The sequence below is a fragment of the Hemitrygon akajei genome, chromosome 15 (genome assembly GCF_048418815.1).
Source record: "Hemitrygon akajei chromosome 15, sHemAka1.3, whole genome shotgun sequence".
In the NCBI taxonomy this organism is placed as follows: Eukaryota; Metazoa; Chordata; class Chondrichthyes; order Myliobatiformes; family Dasyatidae; genus Hemitrygon; species Hemitrygon akajei.
Window position 1 is genome coordinate 91,115,024 of NC_133138.1, and position 18,500 is coordinate 91,133,523.

Sequence of the window (18,500 nt, forward strand, 5' to 3'; positions counted from 1 at the left end):
GACTCTGGAACGGAACTCTTGCGTAACCTGGGGACTGCCTGTACTTTGATGTCTATCAGGTCCTTCAACTCCATGCATTTAAGTCTACACACTTAAGCAGATTCCAACTTTGTCTTATTTTTTCACCTTTTTAAGATAGCTTTCAAACTCTAATTTTTTTATCTTCCAGTTTGGCTTTACTCCTTACTGAATCTATGCTTGGGTACCATCCCTGGTCAAGTTGGTTTAACTCATTAATGGAAAAGCAAACCTACATATGGAGGATATTGGGCCTGGTCTCTACATTTCCCAGTTTTCCTAGATCTTTTGAGAAAACGGGACCATTTATTTAGCCATGCCATAATCTGTAGTAATTTTTTGGAGAATTTTACTGAGAAATGTTGGAAGCTTAATTGTGTATGCAATGCTAGAGAAAGAATTGCTAGCCAGAGAAAGGGGCCAATTAATTAGGCTGCTTTACAGCATTTTGATCATAAATGTATAGATGTGTGGCATCTTTTTTTTTAAAACTTTTTTTTATTGTTTTCAAATAGTTACAGAATAAATGTGTATGAGAAAAAAAAATGTGTTACCCAGCCCCCCTCCCCCCTAACATCCCTATTAAAAAAATAAGAAAGAAAAAAAAAAGGGGAATGCCTGGATATTGGAGGATCCCCACATGCTCCATGGAGTTCTCATTTTTTAATATATGTTAAAATTCTTTTTCTTTTTACTGGCCCATTAAGCCCATTAACATTAAAACTTAAAAAATTTAGTAGATTAGTCATTTTTTAAAATTATATTACTCCAATCTATAATAATACCTAATCTTTCCACTTTCGTGGTATCCTGGGAAATCTTTATAAAAATCTCCATGTTGCTATGTGTGTCCCCACCAATCATCCAGGCAAAAAGATAGAAGAAAATTAAAATATAAAGAAAAAAAACAAAATACCCCCCTACTAATGTTGTGGAAAAAAAACACAACATTACCCCCCTCTGCTGTACGGGTCATGGCAACCGCCATGATTACACACGTGAATCCCGCAGTAACCGATCCAAAGCTCCCCAGCTCCCCCGCAACATAAAAAAGTATATGTATAAGAAGAGAAAAAAAAATACTATTCTCATTTAGTATTTCTAAAATTTTGCTTTTCTCTTCTATAATATCCATAAATGTCCATCACTTCTGTTCGTTGGGTCTATCTTCATCTTTAATCCATTACATTTGGAAGCCTCTATGTGTAATTAGCGAATAGATGGAAGTTCTTGTACAAACTCCTCCGCTTTTCGATAATCGGAAAAAAAAATTTTTCCCTCCTCCAAAAAAATTATCAGTGTTGCTGGATGATGCATTGTAAATTTATAACCCTTTCCCCATAAGGCTTTTTTCACTGGGTTAAATTCCTTCTTTCTCTTCTACAGGTTGTAACTTATATCAGGATAAAAAAGAACTGGTTTCCCTGCTATCATCAGTGGCCCGTTTCTATTTTTGGCACTTTGGGCAGCGGCCTTCAGGATCTTTTCTTTGTCTTGGTATCGTAAGCATTTTATCAAAATTGATCGTGGGTTTTGATCAGCTCGAGGTCTTGACCTTAAAGATCTATGCGCCCTTTCAATCTCAATTGGAGTTTCTCTTTCCATTTCCAATTTTTTAGGGATCCATTTTTGAAAGAAATTTATTGGATCTTCTCCTTCTATATCTTCTTTAAGTCCAACAATTTTAATATTATTTCGTCTACTGAGATTTTCAAGCTTATCAATTTTTTCCATAAATTGTTTTCTTTCTGATGTCCAAGCAGTATTTTCATTTTCCATTTTGTCCATTCTTTCAACCATGTCTTCCGTTGTAGTTTCCAAGTCCGTAATTCTTTTTTCCTGTCTCTTTGTCATTTTATCAAGCATAATCTCCATATTGGTCATTTTTTTTCGAGTATTTTTTGATTATTTTTAATTACTTTTAATGTGTCTAATTTATGCATTATTTGCCTCAAAGTCTTTTCTATATTTCTAGAAGGACTTTTAACTCCTTCATCTGATCTTTCTGGAAGATTTGACTCTCCCTCCGATTCGCTATCACTTTCAGTTGCAGTGGTAGCTGGGCTTTGTAGTTCTTGTTGCTCCCGTTTGCGCATACTTCATCCTTCGCGTTTGCGCAGTTGACGATGATCTTTTCCTTTAGAAATGGCCAATGTTGCCGCAGTCTCCTGTTCCGTATCGCCGGTGGTATAATGTACCTGAGACCGCGGTTCCTCGGTAGACGTGGGCCTTGTTCTTGTTCCAACTTGCGTAGTCTTCCCGGTATTAGTTTTTTTCATCTTCCTTCCTTGAGGCATAGCTTGACACAGTCCGGAGTAGTTTATAAGTAACTTTTAGAAAGTATTGACTAACTTTTCTTCATTTAAACATTAATTTATTAACTTTTTACGGGAGAGCTGGGTTCCTGCGTCTCGATCCTACGTCATCACGTGACTCCCCCCCCACCCCGATGTGTGGTATCTTGATCATATTTGTTCATGACAAAATGGCTTGCTCTTCTGACATTCCAGTTAGGCTGTTCACATAGATGAATTTTTCATTGATTTTATTTCCTTGTAACTTCTCAAGGAAATGAAAGGTGCTCTTGAGTTTCCCCTTCTACCTTATTTAAAGCACTCCCTGAATCTATCTTTGAAGTACAATGCTGTGCATGTCTTAGGCACATTCAGTATATATAGCTAGAATGCTTAAGACTTTTGCACAGTACTGTAGTAATTTTAGGTATTGCAATTTACTGTTGTAAAAAAGAAATTCATGACATGAGTGATGATGAATCAGATGCTGATATAGGTCTTTATTGTGGGCTGTGAGTGGGAAGGGGCAGGAAAAGGAGAATCATGGTTGAATAAAGGGAGAGGGGAGGTAGCGGGAAGCATCGGAAACACATACTGTAATGATCAATAAGCTAATTGTTTTGAGTCAAATGACCTTAGCTGGCATGTCAGAGCTGGGTGTGTCTTCACCTGCATCACTCTCCCGCACTCAGCACCGTTGCCATTCCCAAAATCCTTTGCTCCTGCCAGATTTACAAACTCATTCTCTGCTCCATGTTGCCAAATGCAGTACAGTACAAAAGTCTTGCTTGCTCTATCTATATCTGTATCACAACAGTACAGTATATTGGGATGTTTTGCCACTTTAATGCTGCTATATAAATCCTAGTCTGCAGCAATAAAGCAGCTGTTTTGCACTTATAAGGAAAAAGTAACCACTGGAAACAGACTATTTGCCCAACACTCTATTAACACGTTCACAAGCAAATTAGTTGTTTTTGTACTCATTTAATTTTATTCCATTATTCTTCATTGGGGTGTAGTGACCCAACAGTATTTACTAGCCTCACTGAGAAGTCATAGTTTGTACAAATTTTATTAATATTGAACATTGCTGCTGATAAGCTTTCATCATCCAGTACTGGAGCCTTTGCAGTACCTCAATAAACTTATCAGGTTTGACTTGAGACTTATAAGAGATAGGGTGAAGAGAGAATAAGAAACAAGTATAAACAGATTTCTTTCTGAAAGTCACCCAGTATGCACTTGCTATACATTAAAAATGCTTTTATTTGTGTACATTTGTAATTTTTCTCAGTTATAAATGGTAAATGCATTGTAATCACATTCTCCATAATGGAAGTACAAGAAGAAAGTAATAATAGTATAATAATTTTGTATATGCAGCTTCCATTTCAAATATATATAACAGTTCATAATAGAAATGTCAAAAAATGTGGTTTCAGAAAGGGGATTGAATTGCAGCAAAATGGGAATGATGTTCAACTGTCAATTGTCTTCCCCAAGGATCAATGATGAGACCTCCAGGTTGTGATATTTGTAAATTACTTAGATAAAAATGTAAATGGACTGATTAGTAAATTTGCAGGTGATACAAAAATTGATGAAGGTTGTGGATAGTGAGGAAGGTCATTGGATAATTCAGCAAGATCAGTTGAAAATGTGGGCAGAGAAATGGCAGATGGTGTTTAATCTGGGTGTAAAATGTTGCATTTTGGGAGTCCAAATGTAAGAGGAAATTATATAATATATGGCAGGAGTCTTAGGAGCTGTGATGTACAGAGGCATCTTGGGTGTCAAGCATGGAAGTCAGGAAGCTGATAGTCAGAGGCTTTTAGCCAGGGCTGAAATGACTGGCACAAGAAGGCTTAGTTTTAAGGTGCTTGGATGTAGGTACAGAGGAGATGTCAGGGGAGTTGTGAGTGTGTGGAATGGGCTGCCTGCGGTGGTGGTGGAGGCGGAAACAATAGGATCTTTTAAGAGACTCCTGGATGACTACATGCTTAGATAAATTGAGGGCTATGGGTAAAGCCTAGGTACTTCTAAGGTAGGGACATGTTCGGTGCAGCTTTGTGGGCCGAAGGGCCTGTGTAGTGCTCTGTTTTCTATGTTAAGTTATGTTGCAGCTCTATAAAACTTTGGTTTGGCCACATTTGTAGTATTGTGATTGCTGCATTACAGAAAGGACATGGAGGCTTTTGAGAGGGTACAGAAGTGTTTCACCAGAATGTGGCCTGGATCAGAGAGTATTAGCTTTCAGGAGAGTTTTGAGCATTAGCTATGTAGTGGTGACTTCATAGAAGTATATTTAAAAAAAAAGAAAAATTTTGAGAGACGTAGGGTAAATAGACTTTTCTTCTCCCATACTTGAGGGCATAGCTTTCAAGTGAGAGATGAAAAGTTTGTTTTACGCAGATGGTGGAACACTTTGCCAGGTGTAGTGGTGGATGCAAATACATAGAACATAGAAAACCTACTTTCGGCCTACAACGCTGTGCGGAACATGTCCTTACCTTAGAACTACCGAGGCTTTACCCATAGCCCTCTATTTTTTTCTAAGCTCCGGGTATCCATCCAGGAGTCTCTTAAAAGACCCTTTTGTTTCTGCCTCTGCCGCCGCCAGCCCATTCCACACACACTATCAGGTCACCTCCGATCCTCCGTTGCTCCAAGGAGAAAAGGCTGAGTTCACTCAACCTATTCTCATAAGGCATGCTCCCCAATCCAGGCAGCATCCTTGTAAATCTCCTCTGCACCCTTTCTATGCCCTTTCTGTAGTGAGGCGACCAGAATTGAGCACAGTACTCCAAGTTGGGTTGGACCAGGGTTTTATATAGCTGCAACATTACCTCTTGGCTCTTAAACTCAATACCACGATTGATGAAGGCCAATACACCGCATGCCTTAACCACAGAGTCAACGTGCATAGCAGCTTTGAGTGTTCTATGGACTCAGACCTCAAGATCCCTCTGATCCTCCACACTGCCTAGAGTCCTGCCATTAATGCTATATTCTGCCATCATATTTGACCTACCAAAATGAACCACCTCACACTTAATCTGGGTTGAATTCCATCTGCCACTTCTCAGCCCAGTTTAGCATCTTATCAATGTCCTTTTGTAACCTCTGACAGCCCTCCACACTATCCCCAACACCCCCAACTTTTGTGTCATCAGCAAATTTATTAATCCATCCCTCCACTTCCTCATCCAGGTCATTTATAAAAATCACGGTGTAGGGGGTCCCAGAACAGATCCCTGAGGCACACCACTGGTGACCAACCTCCATGTAGAATATGACCTGTCTACAACCAAGCTTTGCCTTCTGTGGGCAAGGTTTTTCTGAATCCGCAAAGCAATGTCCCTTGGATCCCATGCCTCCTTACTTTCTTAATAAACCTTGCATGGGGGTACCTTATCAGATGCCTTGCTGAAATCCATATACACTACATCTACTGCTCTTCCTTCATCAATGTGTTTAGTCACATCCTCAGAAAACTCAGTCAGGCTTGTAAGGCACGACCTGCCTTTGACAAAGCCATGCTGACTATTCCTAATCATATGAACATTTGGAGGCATAATAAATATTGTCTCTCAGGATCTTCTCCATCAGCTTACCAACCACTGAAGTAAGACTCACTGGTCTATAATTTCCTGGGCTATCCCTACTCCCTTTCTTGAATAAGGGAACACCATCTGCAAACCTTCAGTCCTCTGGAACCTCTACTGTCCACATTGGTGATGCAAAGATCATTGCCAGAGGCTCAGCAATCTCTTCCCATGCTTTCCACAGTAGCCTGGGGTTCATCCCATATGGTCCTGTTGACTTATCAACTGGCTGCTTTCTAAAAGCTCCAGCGCATCCTCTTCTTTAATATCTATGTGCTCAAGCTTTTCAGTCTGCTGTAAGTCTTCCCTCTAATCGCCAAGATCCTTTTCCATAGTGATTACTGAAGCAAAGTACTCAGTAAGTACCTCTGCCATCTCCTCTGGTTCCATACACACTTTTCCACTGTCAAACTTGAATCGTCCTATTCTCTTGCATCTTATCCTCTTACTCTTCACATACTTGTAGAATGCCTTGGGGTTTTCCTTAATACTGTCTGCCAAGGCATTCTCATGGTCCCTTCTGGCTCTCCTAATTTCATTTTTAAGCTCCTTCCTGCTAGCCTTATAATCTTCTAGATCTCTATCATTACCTAGTTTTTTGAACCTTTCGTAAGCTCTTTTTTTTTCTTGACTAGATTTACAACAGGCTTTGTGCACCATGGATCTTGTACCATACCATCCTTTCCATGTCTCATTGGAACGTACCTATTCAGAATCCCACGCAAATATCCCCTGAACATTTGCCACATTTCTTCTGTACATTTCCCTGAGAATATCTGTTTCCAATTTATGCTTCCATGTTCTTGCCTGATAGCCTCATAGATCCCCTTACTCCAATTAAACGTTTCCCTAACTTGTCTATTCCTATTCCCTCTCCAGTGCTGTGGTAAAGGAGTTAGAATTGTGATCACTATCTCCAAAATGCTCTCCCATTGAGAGACCTGACAGCTGACCAGGCTTATTTCCCAATATCAGATCAAGTACAGCCTCTCCTCTTGTAGGCTTATCTACATATTGTGCCAAGAAGCCTTCCTGAACACATCTAACAAACTCCACCCCATCTAAACCCCTCGCTCTAAGGATATGCCAATCAAGATTTGGGAAATTAAAATCTCCCACCACAACAACCCTGTTATTACTCCTTTCCAGAATCTGTCTCCCAATCTACTCCTCCCTATCTGCTCCTAAACAATAGCAGTGTTTAAGAGGAGTTTATACAGGCAGGGAATGGAGGGATGTAGACCCTGTGCAGGGAAAATGGATTAGTTTGGATTAGCATCATGGTTGGCACAGGCATTGTGGGCTGGCTGAAGAGCTTATTACTATGGACAGACATCATTGGTACAGTAAAGCAGAGAACACTTGTGAATATTTAACATAAACTTCGAGTGCTGCAGTATTGGGCATCTGGGTATTCTCATATATAAAACATATAGTAGGTTAGCACATAGGTAGAGCAAATAATTAGAAGAGATGGAATGTTGGCTTAAACTGTAAAGAGGATAGAGCACGTCTCTGCTGCTGCAACTGTACAGTTAGAGAGACTGTAGTTTTGACCGGGTTTAATTCCTGTGATGAAGAGAGTGGTTCTAGTTTGGAGTTGTATTTGCTGGAGTTTGGAAGAGCTGAAGTATTTCATTGAGGATAGGTGGGCTTGACAGAGGGGTACTGAGATATTTCCCTTTGAATTAATCTAGAACCAGAGGACATAATTTCAGGATGAAGGTTGCCCATTTAAGATTTGGAGAAATTTCTTCTTCCTGTTTTGAACCTTTGAAAGTCTCTTTACCAGGGAAATGTGGAGGCTGAAAAATTAAACATTCAGAGCTGAGACAAATTTTTGGCCTTTTGGATAGTTAGACTGGGCTAAAAACTGGAGTTAGTGATGCAATCAAGTCAGCAGTAAAGCATGATCTTTTAGGATGGTGAAACTGGCTCATGGGCCATGTTGTCTTCTTGTCCCATTTCTTGTGTTGTTTCCTTCCACTCTGCACTCCGTTAACATAGAAACATAGAAAACCTACAGCACAATACAGGCCCTTCAGCCCACAAAGTTGTGCCGAACATGTACCTACCTTAGAAATGACTAGGGTTACCCATAGCCCTCTAATTTTCTAAGCTCCATATACCTATCCAGGAGTCTCTTAAAAGACCCTATTGTATCTGCCTTCATCACCGTTGCTGGCAGCCCATTCCACACACTCACCACTCCCTGACATCTCTGTACCTACTCCCAAGCATGTTAAGCCTGTGCCCTCTTGTGGCAGCCATTTCAGCCCTCAGAAAAAGCCTCTGACTATCCACATGATCAGTGCCTCTCATCGTCTTCTACACCTCTATCAGGTCACCTCTCATCCTCTGTCACTCCAAGGAGAAAGGCTGAGTTCACTCAACCTGTTTTCATAAGGCATGCTCCCCAATCCAAGCAACATCCTTGTAAATTTCCTCTGCACCCTTTCTATGGTTTCCACATCCTTCCTGTAGTGAGGTGACCAGAACTGAGTACAATACTCCACGTGGGGTCTGACCAGGATCCTATATAGCTGCAACATTACCTCTCGGCTTCTAAATTCAATTCCACTATTGATGAAGGCCAATACACCGTATGCCTTATTAACCACAGTCAACTTGTGCAGCTGCTTTGAGTGTCCTATGGATTTGGACCCCAAGATCCCTCTGATCCTCCACACTGCCAGGAGTCTTACCATTAATACTATATTCTGCCATCATATTTGACCTATCAGTATGAGCCACTCCTTAAGTGTACATAACTACAACACCAGTATACTTTTCAAGTATGTTTTCTTGTATCACTCCATGAGTTTGGAAGTTGGGCATTGAGAACTGTTCTGCCATGTGCAGTGCATTTTCCTTTTATCATTCACATGTTTTCATGCTGACACCTTCTTGTGCCCTTCTAGTTTTTAACTGATCCTGATTTCTTGTCTCCCTCCTGATTTGCTGGTTCTTCATGTGATCGAGCCATTACACCCCTGCCTTATTAGGTCTCCTACTATTGGCTGATGAGAATGATTGCATATTTTTAATATTAGCTTCAGTGTTTTCTATATGCTGGGGATTTCCAGACCTGTTTTTTTTTTACAAGTGATTTTATGTGAATATTTTGCTTTACAGTATGCTCATCTGCATGCTCAATACAGAAATATTCAACATTGGGAGATTATAAAGTAAGTTATGAAATAGAGCAGACTGTAGGGACTGAATGGTCTACTACTGATTATTATGTTCTGGTCTTTCAGTCATTGTTCTAATGGAGTTATATAGTCTGCAGTAAAAGGGTTACTGAAGGAATTAATTTACAAAAGTATTAAGAGGTATTGCAAGTCTTGAAACTTTAATTTACTCAGAACGAGGACTGAGGAAAGTGAAAAGAAAGTGGGATAATTTTAAGGAATATGTGTTAGATTCAATGGCTTTTTCCAGTAACTTGCATATTACATTATCCTTAGTTACTGTATTCATGTGAAGTTCTGAAATTATTTATGAGGCTCATTTAATGTTACTGTTGAATTTCAACTTCTTGTCTGACCTAAGCCTTCTGTTTATAAATTACTAACAAATAAAGTAACCTACTTCAATCAGATCGTGTCTGGCTTCTAACTGCTTCTCTTCCTTCCTTTTGTTATCCTGCAGTGTTCTGTGCCCAGGTCTTTGTGGCTAGGCTGCTCCAACCTGGTAGAGAGCATGTGCGCACTGAGATGCCTGCAGAGCATGCCCAGTGTCAGATGTCTCCAGGTGCCTTATCTTCTTTACTTACTGTGTTTTTATTTTTATGATTCTGTGATTGTGTATATGTAACCCTCTGAGTACTGGCAAATTGCTCTTAAGGTCTTTCTTTACTGACATTTTGTGTGTCTGTGGGTATGTGCAGATATGTGCACACAGTTCTAAGTGCATCAGATTTAAGTATTCAAATGTGGTTCAACATGTGCTGCAATAGTTGGCTTCAAATGAGGTACCAGTAGGAAGATAAAAAAGATCAGCACTTTTGGCTGTGGATGTGAATTATCTTGGCTGTTGCCTGAATGTATGATTGGCCCTAGATATGATACCTCATACAACTAAGGATGTTGCCTGCTCATTATCTCAGTTCAGGTTAGGTGAAGGATATGACACTAGGGGATGCCTATAAGTATCTTGGTAATTCCAGAACAAGAAGGCAGAGATGTAACTTAATGAAGACAAGGGAAATAGAGCTGCAGGTACATGAACAGTTGTAGAATCTGTGATGTAATAGAAGCTTTTGCCGGTGGTGTTGAATTGCAAAGCAGCTGGAGGGGAGAGCACATGCTAAGCTTGGGAGTGCAGCTGATGTTTATGGGCTTGGAAGCACAGCTGGGTTGGGTATGGGTGCTCTGTTTGGAAGTGTAGCTGGAGGGGCTCAGGCTCGCGGCTGGGGGTGAGCGAGCGCTCGGCTCGGGCTCGCGGCCGGGGGTGAGCGCGCGCTCGGTTCGGGCTCGCGGCCGGGGGTGAGCGCGCGCTCGGCTCGGGCTCGCGGCCGGGGGTGAGCGCGTGCTCGGCTCGGGCTCGCGGCCGGGGGTGAGCGCATGCTTGGTTTGGGCTGGGGGTGAGCGCATGCTTGGTTTGGGCTGGGGGTGAGCACGCGCTCTGGGCTGGAGTTGAGCGCTGCGCTCGGCTCGGGCTCGCGGCCGGGGGTGAGCGCGCGCTCGGCTCGGGCTCGCGGCCGGGGGTGAGCGCGCGCTCGGCTCGGGCTCGCGGCCGGGGGTGAGCGCGCGCTCGGCTCGGGCTCGCGGCCGGGGTTGAGCGCGTGCTCTGTTTGGGCTGGGGGTGAGCGCATGCTTGGTTTGGGCTGGGGGGTGAGCACGCGCTCTGGGCTGGAGTTGAGCGTGTGCTCGGTTCGGACTCGCGGCCGGGGGTGAGCGCGCGCTCGGCTCGGGCTCGCGGCCGGGGGTGAGCGCGCGCTCGGCTCGGGCTCGCGGCCGGGGGTGAGCGCGTGCTCTGTTTGGGCTGGGGTGAGCGCATGCTTGGTTTGGGCTGGGGGTGAGCACGCGCTCTGGGCTGGAGTTGAGCGCGTGCTCGGTTCGGACTCGCGGCTGGGGGTGAGCGCACGCTCGGTTTGGGCTCGCGGCTGGGGGTGAGTGTGCGCTCTGTTTGGGCTGGGGTGAGCGCATGCTTGGTTTGGGCTGGGGGTGAGCACGCGCTCTGGGCTGGAGTTGAGCGCGTGCTCGGTTCGGACTCGCGGCTGGGGGTGAGCGTGCACTCGGCTCATGGCTGGTGGTGAGCGGGACTGAGTGAGGGCTTGGGGCCAGGGGTGAGTGCGCGCTTGGCTGGTGGTGAGCGAGGGCTCGGGGTGAACGCGCGCTCAGCTCAAGGCTGGAGGTGAGCGCATGTTTGGCTCGGGGGGCGCAGTAGGGGGTGAGCGAGCACATGCTTGGCATACATGTGCAGCAGGGGGGAAGAGCGCACACGCGCGGAGGAGCACTTGGGAGTTATTGGGACAAGTACTGAGCTGTGGATGATTTCCATAACTGCTTTTAGTATTGTTAATGTGGAAGATGTTATTGGGTTAGAATGTGTTGAGGAGTCCTTGTACTTGGCCTAGTTAAGTGATTTGCGAAATCGGCTTAAATACATCATGAGCTTTAAATTTAAGTAGTCTTGAAGGGTTTCTAATACCAATCGCTCTGCGATTCTGATCCCTAATTTATTACATGTTAAGACCATAAGACACAGGAGCAGATTTTGGCTCTTTGGCTCTTCAAGTCTGCTCTGTCATTCCATTATGGATGATTTATTATTCTTCTCAACCCTGCTTTCTCTCTGTAACTACCCCCTGAAACTATCACCCTCCACTTCAAATATACCCAATGACTTGCTCTGCACAGATGTCTGGCAATGATTTCCACTGATTCATCACCCTCTGACTTAAAAAAATGGCCTCATCTCTGTTCTCAATGGATGTCCCTCTATTCTAAGGTTTTGCCTTCTAGTCCTAGACTCCCCCATTATAAGAAACATCCCCTCTATGCCGACTCTATCTAGGCCTGTCATTATTGCATAAGCTTCAATGAGATCTCCCCTCGTTCTTCTAAACTCCAGCAAGAACAGACCTAGAGTCATCAAATGCTTCTGATGTGTTAACCTTTTAATTCTTGTGCATTTCCAATACCAGCACATCTTTTCTTGGATAAAGAGCCCAAAGCTGCTCACAATGCTCCCAAGTACAGTCTAACTAATGCCTTTTAAACCTTCAGCATTACATCCTTGCTTTTGTATTCTAGACCTCTTGAAATGAATGCTAACATTGCATTGGTCTGTCTTCCTACTGACTTTGCCTGCAAATTAACCTTTAGGGAATCCAAGTCCCTTTTATGTTCTGTAGACACCCTTATTCTTCAGCAACACCTGCTCCTCCACCTATTCTTGTATTATCTGCAAACCTGGCTGCAAAACCATCAATTCCTTCATTAAAATCACTGATAAATAACTTGAAAAGAAGTAGTTCCAAGACTGACTCCTGCAAAGCACCATCTGTTACTGGAAGCCAACCAGAAAAGGCCCCCTTTATTCCCACACTTTTACTCCTGTCAGTCACTGAATTTTCTATCCATGCTGGTATAAATCCAGTAATATCATGGACTCTTGTTAAGCACCCTCAGGTAGAACCTTGTCAAATGCCTGAAAATCCATGTATACAGCATACACGTCTCTCCTTTTTCTATCCTGGTTGTTATTTCCTCAAGGAATTCCAAGAGATTTGACAGGCAAGATGCTGACGTTGGCCTATTTTGTCATGTGCTTCCAAGTACCCTGAAACCCTATCCTTAATAATACACTCCTACATCTTTCTAACAACTGAGTTAGGCTAACTGGCCTATAATTTCCTTTCTTTTGCTTTCCTCATTTCCAAAAGAGTCAAGTGACATTTGCAAATTCTTAGTCCTCCTGAACCATTCCAGAATCTAATCAATTCCTGAAAGATCATTATTAATGCCTCCACAATCTCTTCAGCTACTTCTTTCAGAACACTGGGGTGTAGCCCACCTGGTCCAGCTGATTTATGCACCTCCAGACTTTACAGCAGCCCAAGCACCTCCTCAGAATAGTAGTGACACTCACTTCTGCTCCATGACACTCCCGCATTTCTGGCATTCTGCTAGTGCCTTCCACAGTGAAGACTAATGTAAAGTACATTTCATTGCAAGTTTATTGGCCATTTCTTTGAACCCTGTTACAACCTTTCCAGCAGTACAATATCCACTCTTTCTTTTACTTTTGCTGTATTACATGTCCTTTCTTTTGCTTTTATTCAGTGTTTGATTTTCCTTGTCAGACGGGATTGCCTCATTCTCCTTTTAGAATAGTTCTTCATCTTTGGGATGTACCTTGCTAGCACCTTCTAAATTGCTCTCAGATACCCCAGCCACTGCTTTTCTACTGCCATCCCTGCTGGTGTCCCCTTCCAATAAACTTTGGCCAGTTCCTCTCATGACTGTGTAATTCCCTCTACTCCACTGTAATACTGACACATTTGACATTTCTCCCTCTCAAATTGTAGGGTGAATTCTATCACATTATGATTACTGTTTTCCTTAGGGTTCCTTTACCTTAAGCTCCCTAATCAAATCTGGGTCATTGCATAACACCCAATCCAGAATTGTGCAACCACAAGCTGCTCTAAAAAGGCAAAGCAGTTCTCAATAATGAAAATTATAAGCAACACATGTGCTTAGATTGAGAGTAAAAAGTTCAAATTTGACTCCACATTATAAGGGAATCATGAGACCATGAAATGAGTTTGGACATGTCAGTTTCCAGAGCTCTTAAGTTGAAATTCAGCAAATTCAAACTGTTTGGACTTTATTTGCATTATACTGCATTAGTATTAAACTTCAGACAAAGTTTTTATTCACACATCTTACAGCACTCAGAGGGTTAAATTAATTTTAATGTCAAATCCCTTTTTATTTTGCTTGAAGAGCTTGTGTTTGACACATTTGTGTTGATAAGTATTGTGTAATGTATAAATTTGCAATGTTGCAACAATGTATAAAAATGTCAAATATTGAACGTGTCTGCATGTGGCATGTATTATCGTATCATTTGCTGTAGCTAGTAATGTTTAGTTTTGAGATTATTTCTAACCTTACACAAGTTCCAATCTGTCATGTTATTTAGAAAATTAATATCAGCTTGTTTAAGTGCAGTCATAAAGGTGTTAATGTGGAGGTCCAGTCCCTGCTGTGAATGATATGGGTTCCAAGCAACTGCCACCTTACATACTGAGGACTTGAAATAAATTAGAATTCGACAAATTCTTGTAATCTTAATCAAAATGACAATTTAGTTGAAGCCCCCCCAGGCTAGACAGAGGAAAGCCATGTACAACAGCAACTTTTGCAGCTTCACATACAGTGAAGCTGTTTGGGAATGTCACGGGTTTGCACTGGTAATGGTTTATGAGCAGCTTTATAACAATGACCAAATAATCAGTTCTGGAGAATTTATGGGAGGACATCAGTGCTGTTAAGTTATGGATATGTCAGTTTCCAGAGCTGATATACAATATGAGTTAATTTCATTCCTCAGAGGGGAGAAAAGCAGGTCTTAATTTATCATCCCATCCAAAAAAGTTGACCTCTGGTAGTACCTTACTACCTTACTGTTTCATGAAAGTAACAACCTAAATTTTGTGACCAAGTTTTGGAGATGGAGCTTGAACCTCTTCAGACTTTTGATTCCAAGGTGAGTGTTGCTCAGTTTAGCCATAGAGATAGAGTTACAGAGAAAGGACTTTCAGCTCTTCAAGTCCACACTAACCATAAACTGCATGGATACTGTGCTTACCAATTTTATTCTCTTCCTGTAACCTGAAGTGATTGCAGACTTGGTGTCCAGTTTGTCCCATTAGCCAGTTTCAGCAGGCTGACTAAGAGGTCTGTGTATATCCTAAATGCCCTTTCCATTGCATTATTACATATTGAGATAGTCAAGCATACCTGTACTTGAAAACATCCTCAGGTTCTGCTGATCAAGAATGTGAATACAGTCGGCCCTCCTTATCCGCGAGGGATTGGTTTTGGGACTCCCGCGCATACCAAAAAACGTAGGTGCTCAAGTCCCTTATATAAAATGGCGTATTTGCATATAACCTACGCACATCCTCCTGTATACTTTAAATCATCTCTAGCTTACTTATAATATCTAATACAATATAAATGCTATGTAAATAGTTATACTGTAATGTTTAGGGAATATTGACAAAAAAAAATGTACATGTTCCTCTTGCTCATAGCTCCAAGCAGTGAATGAATGAGACGTGAGGTAAACAATGATCAAACAATGAGTAAAACTTTTAATCATCTCTAGATTACAGAACTTATAACACCACATACAATGGAAATGCTATGTAAATAGTTGTTACACTGTCTTGTTTAGGGAATATTGACAAGATTAAAAAAAACTACGCGTCTTTCTTGCTCACAACACAGCCAGTGAATGAATGAGACGCCGATTCTCCCATGATCTGTACATTCTTGACGCTGTAGTGCTTTACGTAGCCAGTCAGCTATCCCTTACTAGTCTTAAACTCTTTTCTCCCGCTCTCATCAACCCTGTCACAGTAGTGTTCACAGAGTCTAAGAGCTTTTTCACGTATAATTTTGCCATTGACAGTGAAATGCTTCTGTGACATGTCCTCTAGCCATACACTTAATGCTTTCTCAGTCTTTGCAGGCACTTTTATCACGAACCAGAGAGACCATTTTTGTCTTTGTAGTGGTAGCACTAACACTTCCACGAATTTCAGCTTTTTTCTGCTTTATTGTGCAAATGCTCGATTCGTTCTTACCTACCTTACACTTCGGAAAGTGACATGCCACTTTTCAAAAGATCTAAGATTTCTACTTCCTCAGCGAGAGATAGCACTTTACGCTTCCTTTAGCCTTTGAGGAATTGCTTTGACCACCTAATTGCTTTTTAGGAGCCATTTTTTCACAGGAACAAAGTAGCGAATGAAAGATGCGAGGTTAATAATGCTCAAGCAGCGATTGCTGGAAGAGCATTCCGGGTTTTCTCGATTCGCGGTTGGTTGAATTCACGCATGCGGAACTCGCGGATAAGGAGGACCGACTGTACCAGTATTTACAAGTAACAGTTTTGGTTCTGGTTATAGTGTCATGTGAGCTCTTGCATTCAGTTGGTTTGGCATTAAAGATGTTTGAAACAACATTAATTATTTCTGGGAAGTTCCACTGTTGTTAGAATTGTTAGTAAGGAAGATAAGTAAGCATTCGGTTGCTGGATTTGTACACAGAATGTGTGTGTGTGTGTGTATTCTTGTTGCAGATATGAAGTCTTGGAGATAGAAGAATAGCAATTACACTTGCTATATTTAGGCTTTCTGTTCCCTTGATTAGAGGAAGTGAATTAAAAAAAACTTGTCAGTTTTTATATATTGGCCCCTGCATATTTCCTTTTCACAAGTTGCTCTGTACATATTTTATGCCTGTAGAAACTCTGGGCTCTGGAAGCAAGAATGGCTGCTCATTCAGAAGATTCTATCCTCATTCTTTGCCACTTTCCTGAGCAATCTTGACCTTGAGTTACCAGCTGATTGGTGCATTCTTGAAAGTATTATCATATTTCTAGCCATCAGTCACCTCATTCAACCAAATTGCCATTTTTCATTTCTTGCATTTTCATAATCAAAACATATTTTAAGATGAAGATTTTGAGGAACTTTTCTTAGCAGCATCTGGAAACTTAATTTCTTTTTAGAAACTGTGTGGCAGTTCTTGAGTCACTACCTTAAATCCATACTGACTAAGAAAAATGTTTTGCGAGGAGCTTGGTTGGTAGGAGTTTAGAATGAAGCTGATGCCAGATTGCATTTTAAAAAAAATCTGATGTTGACTGTCATGATGTGAAATTTCTATATTGTATTATATTGGTGTTGATTTTTGTACAGCATTCTGATGATTCGGTGCCTCAGTAGAGATACAACATGAAAATTACAATCTATACAGTGCTTTGAACTTGAACCATCATTTGCAGACCACAGTGCCTCAAATTTAATGAACTCTCCAAGTACTACAGATTATGATGTCCAAGAATCTGTTAATCTCAACCTTGAAATTAATCAATAGCTGAACATCTGAAGCCTCTTGGAGGAGGAGAATTCTAAAGGTTTACAATCTGCTATGTAATGATGTTTCTTCTCAGCTCTGAAAGGCTATCCTCTCATCCTAAAAGTATGTACCATCAATTTGGATTCATCATTGAGAAGAAACAGGCTCTCAGCATCTACTTTATTACATCCCTCCACCCCCGTTCCCAAAGCAAGTCTTGGATATATCTCAATGAGTTCTTCCACACTCTTATATGTGAACAAATAGTATGTTTTAAATGCCTGTTTTACAGGTCTACTTGTAAAAGCATGTATAAGGCTGCTGAACAAAATAAAAGCCCATGGTATTACAGGAAAGATATGAGCATGGACAGAAGATTTGCTGACTAGCAGGAGGCAGATAGTGGGAATAAAGAGGGCTTTTATGGTTGCCTGCTGGTGACGTGGTGTTCTGCAGGGTTCAGTGTTGGAGTCACTACTTTTCACATTAATATGTCAATAATTTGGATAGCAGAATTGATGGCTTTGTGATGAGGTTTGCGGATGAGACAAAGGTAGAGGGGCAGGTAGTGTTGAGGAAGCAGGGAATCTGCGGAAAGATTTAGATTGGGAGAATGGGCTAAGAAGTGACAGATGGAATACAGTGTAGAGAAGTGTATGGTCTTTGGTAGTAGGGATAAAGGCATAGACTATTTCTAAACAAGGAGCAAATTCAAAAATCTGAGGTGCAAAGGGATCCTCATGCAAGGTTCCCTAAAGGTTAGCTTACAGGTTGAGTCGGTGGACATCATTCAATGGCCCCTTACCTAAGAAAGGATGTGCTGGCAATCGGTGAGGGTTCAGAGGAAGTTCATGAGACTGATCCTGGGAATGACAGGGTTAATTTATGAGCAGCATTTGATGGCTCTGAGTTAGAAGAATTGGGTGGGAGAGGATATCATTGAAGAGTTGAGATAATGGATGTGCAGAAGATGTTTCCAATATTGGGGTAGTCTAAGACCAGGGGGCACAGCCTCAGAAACAGTCCCCCAATCTTTTTTTTTATGCCATGGTCCGATACCGTTCAGCAAACGGTTAGTGTACCTCAGGTTGGGAACCCCTGGGATCGAAAGACATCCCTTTAGAACAGATGAGGATGAACTTATTTAGCTAGAGGGTGGTGAATGTGTAGAATTAATTGCCAAGGACAGCTTTGGAGGCCAAGTCATTGGGTATATTTAAAGTGGAGGTTGACAGTTCTTGATTAATAAGGATGTCAAAGGTCATGGGGAGAAGGTAGGAGAGTGGAATAATCAGCCATGATCAATTGACTGAGCAAACTTGATGAGATGATGATCTAGTTTTGCTCCTATGTTTTATGGTCTAAGTCCACTCTGAAATTAAGATTGACAAATCAGAAGGAGCTACCTTGAATCCTTGGTCTTTGAAGACCAGTGAAGCATCAGGAAGTGTCAGTGTCCCAAAAGTGGC

General features: G+C 41.7%; 1 protein-coding gene across 3 annotated transcripts in view; it reads left to right on the forward strand.

The window, feature by feature from the left end:
* LOC140739528 (F-box/WD repeat-containing protein 11) overlaps window positions 1–18,500 on the forward strand; it is a 291,401-nt gene that overhangs the window by 30,640 nt on the left and 242,261 nt on the right. For 2 of the 3 annotated variants that reach the window (XM_073067919.1, XM_073067920.1), the window contains exon 2: window positions 9,575–9,676. The exons of the other annotated variant lie outside the window; for it this stretch is intronic. In XM_073067919.1, the coding sequence (XP_072924020.1) occupies window positions 9,575–9,676 (102 nt within the window). The remainder of the gene's footprint in view (window positions 1–9,574; window positions 9,677–18,500) is intronic. 3 annotated transcript variants of the gene reach the window in all.